At 52.6% G+C, this 306-nt stretch overlaps 1 protein-coding gene across 1 annotated transcript in view; it reads right to left on the bottom strand.

Annotated features, from left to right (window-relative positions):
• LOC119587349 (GTPase-activating Rap/Ran-GAP domain-like protein 3) overlaps positions 1–306 on the bottom strand; it is a 420,180-nt gene that overhangs the window by 28,871 nt on the left and 391,003 nt on the right. Inside the window, exon 16 of the mRNA XM_037936096.1 lies at positions 56–170. Coding sequence (XP_037792024.1) covers positions 56–170 — 115 coding nt within the window. The remainder of the gene's footprint in view (positions 1–55; positions 171–306) is intronic.

Genomic DNA, 306 nt, shown 5'->3' with positions numbered 1-306 from the left:
AGACCAAACGAAGGCCATAACACAACCACACCACCAAGAGTGACTCACAACTCACCTTCAACCAGGAACGTCCCCTCACTGGTCGCCAGCAGGAGACGGTTGTCGCCCCAGGAATCTCCGCAGACGACTTCATAAGGGAAATCAGGATAGTAACACTGAGGTTCCCAGGGCTGTAGGGGGTGGAATACTGTTTAATGCAGGATCCTGGTGCGAGATTTGGGTTCTTGAGGAAGCATTAGAGTGAAACTTTTTTTTTTTTGGGGGGGGGGACTGGGGGGGATGAGTCGGGGAAGCGGGTGATGGTTT

Source organism: Penaeus monodon, chromosome 22 (assembly GCF_015228065.2).
Source record: "Penaeus monodon isolate SGIC_2016 chromosome 22, NSTDA_Pmon_1, whole genome shotgun sequence".
In the NCBI taxonomy this organism is placed as follows: domain Eukaryota; kingdom Metazoa; phylum Arthropoda; class Malacostraca; order Decapoda; family Penaeidae; genus Penaeus; species Penaeus monodon.
Note: the sequence above shows the minus strand (reverse complement) of the source record. Positions and strands in the feature narration are given on the sequence as shown.